The sequence below is a fragment of the Eurypyga helias genome, unplaced genomic scaffold (genome assembly GCF_000690775.1).
Source record: "Eurypyga helias isolate BGI_N326 unplaced genomic scaffold, ASM69077v1 scaffold26892, whole genome shotgun sequence".
Lineage (NCBI taxonomy): Eukaryota > Metazoa > Chordata > Aves > Eurypygiformes > Eurypygidae > Eurypyga > Eurypyga helias.
Window position 1 is genome coordinate 1,695 of NW_010238377.1, and position 4,869 is coordinate 6,563.

Here is a 4,869-nt window from a genome sequence, read left to right on the forward strand (position 1 = left end):
CAATCTTCTTTTTATCCCTTTGTGTCCTTAAATTCCATTTAAAGTCAGGTGTGTCAAAAATGCTATAAATTAACAGGAATTGGCACCTGCAGGCTTAAATGTTTGGGTTTCTATCGATATTTGATGTATTGATACATATATCTTTGTGGTTGGTTTTGACAGAGTTATTGATAATTACTTTGTTCTGCTTCTGTAGATGGAAAGTATCTTTAAGCCAGCACTGCTGGATGGTGACAAAAAGATTTTAGTCTTTACGACTACGGTGTTCAATACACAGTTTATACCATTACAGCTTGTCCCCTGCCTTTTGGGTCAGCGAGAGTAGAAAACAGTTCCTTATAATTTTTTTGTAGTGATTTTAAAAGAATGTTATTTAATTTATATCATCATGGATGTAGCATTAATTGTTTGTTCGTAAGAGTTTCATTGCATATAATGTGCTGCAATATTTACATGTTGCTTTGTGTCTTGCAGATCTAGAAATGGCAATTGCATATTGGAATTTAGTATTGTCAGGAAGGTTTAAATTTCTAGACCTTTGGAATAAATTTTTGTTGGTAAGTATGTACCGTATTCCTTTCTGACTGTCTTCGCCCACAGCAGTCTGGCTTGCAGGCTGCGTACTTACAGTAAAGAAAAAGGCAGGCTGTCTGAATATTTCCTTCAAACTTTTTCCTCTGAAAACCGATATAAATAGTCTTAAGCCAAATTAAATCTTCTCTATATAATTTTCTAATTGAGAAGGATGCAAAAAGATGGAGCAAAGCAATAGGGCATTCTGCTTGCTTGGTCCTGCATCCTCCTACTTACGAAAGCTTCTGCGTGCAATGAAGCCATGATTATAGATTGAACGTGTGTTGTCTTACTCTCAAGAGAGCTGGGATTATTGTCAGCCCTGTATTTTACCATGCTCTGCCTTTTGTGCTATTAATGCATAAACTCAGGCTTTTTAAAATGTCAATTCTGTTATGACTGACTTAACATGAGAGACACTTGTTTTTAAGTGAAAGTTCTTGTCTGAGTAGTTATTTTCACTCATTTTTTAGATAACAGTTGTGAACTGATCTTGACAGTTTTCTATTGCCAGCGCAATTCTGGGGGCAGTGGAGTAAAGATGCATAAATTAAACTTTAGAAATTGCAAAATACTCTTATTAAGGACCTGATTCATTCATCCGTGTTTCTACATTTGCATTTCTATGTACTTGCAAAAAAACCCCACCACCTTATGTAGTGTTACGTGATGTGTAATTTATCTTGTTGGGTTTTTTTTAATTTATCTTTTTAACTGTAGTTTAGGAGGATTAAGAAATCTAATTTATCCCATAATCAACAGTGCTTGATAGGGAAAGCGTATACTTTTTACAATATTTTCTGAAGGTTTTTCTAGGCTCTGAGCAACCTGACTCTAGTGGAAGGTGTCCCTGCCCGTGGCAGGGGGGTTGGAACTAGATGGCCTTTAAGGACCATTCCAACCCAAACCATTCTGTGATTCTATGAAATTTTTGGCTAGTATATTTATTTTATTCATAGAATCATATTCACTGAATAGCTTACAGTTTCATCAAGAGAACTTGTGAAAACATTTCACATTTAACTGCCTTAATAGACTTAACATATCCAAATTCAGATCTATAGATGTAAACAAAGAAAACTCTGAATTTTTTCTCCCTGCTTGGCTGTGTGATCAGTTTTGTTACAATCGACAGCTCTGCAGATCTCTACTTCAAGCAATAATCTAGATGATCTGATAGAAAGTGTCTTCCTTTGCTACAAATATTTAACCTGAATGTTTACTTTAGAATAAATGTTTAGATTTAAAAAAAAATCAACCTAAGAAGGAAGCAAGTTAACACTCTTTAGGATGGGGTGAGTTTTTGTTGGCTTCATTTGTTTTAAGGAACCTGTTCCAGGAAATGTGTTTGCTTGTTATACTTGCTGCACTCAAGATATGTCCTCTCCGTCAAGCCAAATGTTACGTTTGCTGTTGTGTTGGACATCAACCTCATTTCGAGTGAGTTCCAAATTTTTGAAATGCAGCTTGTTCCTCTCAATACTGTAGAGTAATACTGCTTAAAAAAATAATAAACAAGCAAACAAAATCTACCCATTCCATAACACAAAACAACCACAAACACAAAACAAACCCCAGCCCTTCACTGAGGAAGTCTCTCGTGCAGTTACAACTTTTTGCTGCAAACCATAACCAGGTGTTGAAATTCAATTCCCTATTAATCGTCCCTGCTATCTTCAGGCGATGCAGCAGTATCGGCAGACCGTGAGATGTGAATGGTCTGACTTGATCCTACAGCTCACAGCTGCGTAGTAGTTGTGTTTCCCCACACACACTCTCATCCTGGGAGTGCTAACTTTAAAAGCTGAGAGAACACTGACTGGGACTGAAGTTTTTTGGAGTGCTGCTCAAACACCAGTACTTGTGAACGCGGTGGTGTGGAAGGAGCATACCTGGAATCAGAGAAGGAGGTGCTAGTGGAGAACAGGTCAGACTGGGGGGGAAAAAAGGGCACTGGAGAGAAGTAGAGCAAAGGCAGGTAGTGCATTATGAGGAATAGCTGAGTAGAGGCTGAGATGATGGATCCGGAAGGCAGTCTGGGAGTGAGAAGAGTGTAGATGTGCCTATAACTTACAGGTTAAAAGAGAAACTGGGTAAGTGTAAGTAAAAAGGAGTAAGGAAAAAAGGACTCGAGCTGATATGGCAGAATGCTAACCCTTGGCTGCGGAGTTTGAGAACCTGGAATGGATGCCGTTAAGTAGAAGTATAAAGTGCATTTGCTTTGTTCTTTTTCCATAACAAGTTAGGAGCACATACCCTAAAAGCAGAACAGAAGAAATAAAACAACTTATACACTTTTTTGCCTTCTTTCGTTGCAGTTTATTTTGTAACTTTCTTTGAAGCTTTGAACTTTATTTAAAAAGAAAAAAAAAAGAAAGAAAGAAGAAATACTTGTAAAACATGTATTTCCATCTATGTCAATATAAAATATTACTGTGGAACCTGGCAGTAGTTTGGATTGAACAATACCATTTTTTCCTCTTTACAGGAACATCATAAAAGATCAATTCCAAAAGATACTTGGAATCTTTTGTTAGACTTTGGAAATATGATTGCAGATGATATGTCCAACTATGATGAAGAAGGTGAGCAGTACTGGGATATCTTAAAAAAAAAAAAAAAAATTGGTACCACAGAATTTAAAAAAACTGCGGTAAATGAACGACAGAACACGCTGCTACTTTCTGTCTTAATTTGTTTACCCTTAGATATATAGCTGCAAACACAGTGTCATCCTTGTTGCCAAAGCAGTAATGATTATTAGTTTAACTAGTTTGCTGTAATGCGTAAGTGGAAGTACAGATACTGTCACACCACAATACAGCACAGTGGAACCTGTTATGCTCCAAGAGCCTCAGTGAAACTGTGGGTTTTGTACAAAAGTGCTGCAGCACTAAAATAATAAACATCACTCTATTTCCTATTTGGAATGACCGTGTACAGAAATACTTCCTAAGCTATGAATGGCTCTAATAGGAATGCCATGGTTTTGCTATCAACTAATGTTTATAAACTTTGTAGCCTGGGTTAGGCTTTAAATAATGTTTGGAAGAACTATTGCTGCAGGAGGAAATTCAAATGTTTAATGAGTTAGGTGCTTCCTTCAAGTGTGTATCACTTCAGGCATGTTAAAGCTAGAGTATGCCCGAAGTGTCAGAGAGAGCTTCTGACCCTTTGTTTTTAGAGATTACACCCGCTTATTGCTGATAATGATCCATTAATGTCTGAATCTCGCTTGACTTCTCTTTAGGAGCGTGGCCTGTTCTCATAGATGATTTTGTGGAGTACGCGCGACCAGTAGTCACAGGAGGAAAACGTAAAACTTCCTAACCCCAAACCTGTCAATACGGACTAAAGGTGCGCTCTGAACTGCATTAGGTAACGAGGGTTTGTTGACTGATAACTGTGCACACGGTTGCTGGTTTCAGTGGCCGTGAGGAGATTCTGCAGGCCAAACTGAAATTCTTCCTTTCTGTCTAAAGGAATATGTGGCGACTTGTGGACACTTTAAGTACAAACTCAGAAGATAGTCCAGGCTGTTTGTAGGCTACTGGCTTCAATTATTGTACTGGTTGTATCATAGAGGATGTAGGTTTTTGCATGATTTTATACTTTGGAGAACTAGAGGCCGTTTTATTAAAGTTTTGACAGCACAGCATGCCGTTCAAGTTCATGATCCAAAGCGAACACCAGCAGTTACATAAATAAAACTGTATTATATTGTACTTATATCAAAAGCAGTATTTGTGGTATATAAATGAAATCCCTAAATAAAACTTATGCAGTACGTTGAATTTTTATAAAAGTTAATTCTGTGGATCTCTCCTAACGTAGAATTGTAACAGAACAAAAAAACACTTTACGCTTTTTTACTTGTTGCCAAAATTTAAAATTTATATTTTTAAGTCCTAGATGTAGAGGTTGATTGCATCCAGCCTTTTGTTTCCTCCCAGTGAGATTAACTTCCTCCTCGTTTTTCTCGAAGTGTACGGACATGTAGCAGTAGCATTGCTGAGGAAGGGCTGCTGCTCTATGCTATGTTCCAACTCCAGCTTTTTTTTATTAACCATTTTAAAGCACACATTACACAACCAAAGATGCTTTTATAATTCATGTTTGATTATCACCATTCAGTTAGTCTTCAATTATGTGTTTTATTTATTTTAAATAATGAACTGGTGGAATATAACTTTCAGTTTTATTTTTTGCCTGAAGCATATCGAAAATTCTAGCTAAATGCAGCATAAAGTGCAATTCTGGCATGTCTCAGAAGATAAATGTGAATAAGCCCAAAGA

At 37.0% G+C, this 4,869-nt stretch overlaps 1 protein-coding gene across 1 annotated transcript; it reads left to right on the forward strand.

Annotated features, from left to right (window-relative positions):
- The first annotated feature begins 472 nt into the window (after positions 1-472).
- Positions 473-4,353, forward strand: LOC104506765 (DCN1-like protein 2). Its single transcript, XM_010147825.1, has 3 exons — positions 473-557; positions 3,062-3,158; positions 3,824-4,353. Exons 1-3 carry the CDS (start codon positions 483-485, stop codon positions 3,901-3,903), a joined length of 252 nt encoding a protein of 83 aa, XP_010146127.1. The 5' UTR covers positions 473-482; the 3' UTR covers positions 3,904-4,353.
- Positions 4,354-4,869: the final 516 nt, after the last annotated feature.

Excerpts from the sequence above, each read along its gene's own strand:
- LOC104506765 (XM_010147825.1), top strand. The coding sequence starts at position 483 with ATGGCAATTGCATATTGGAATTTAGTATTGTCAGGAAGGTTTAAATTT. Across the intron at positions 558-3,061 it reads TTTGGAATAAATTTTTGTTG|GAACATCATAAAAGATCAAT; the intron begins GTAAGTATGTAC and ends TCCTCTTTACAG. Across the intron at positions 3,159-3,823 it reads GTCCAACTATGATGAAGAAG|GAGCGTGGCCTGTTCTCATA; the intron begins GTGAGCAGTACT and ends ACTTCTCTTTAG.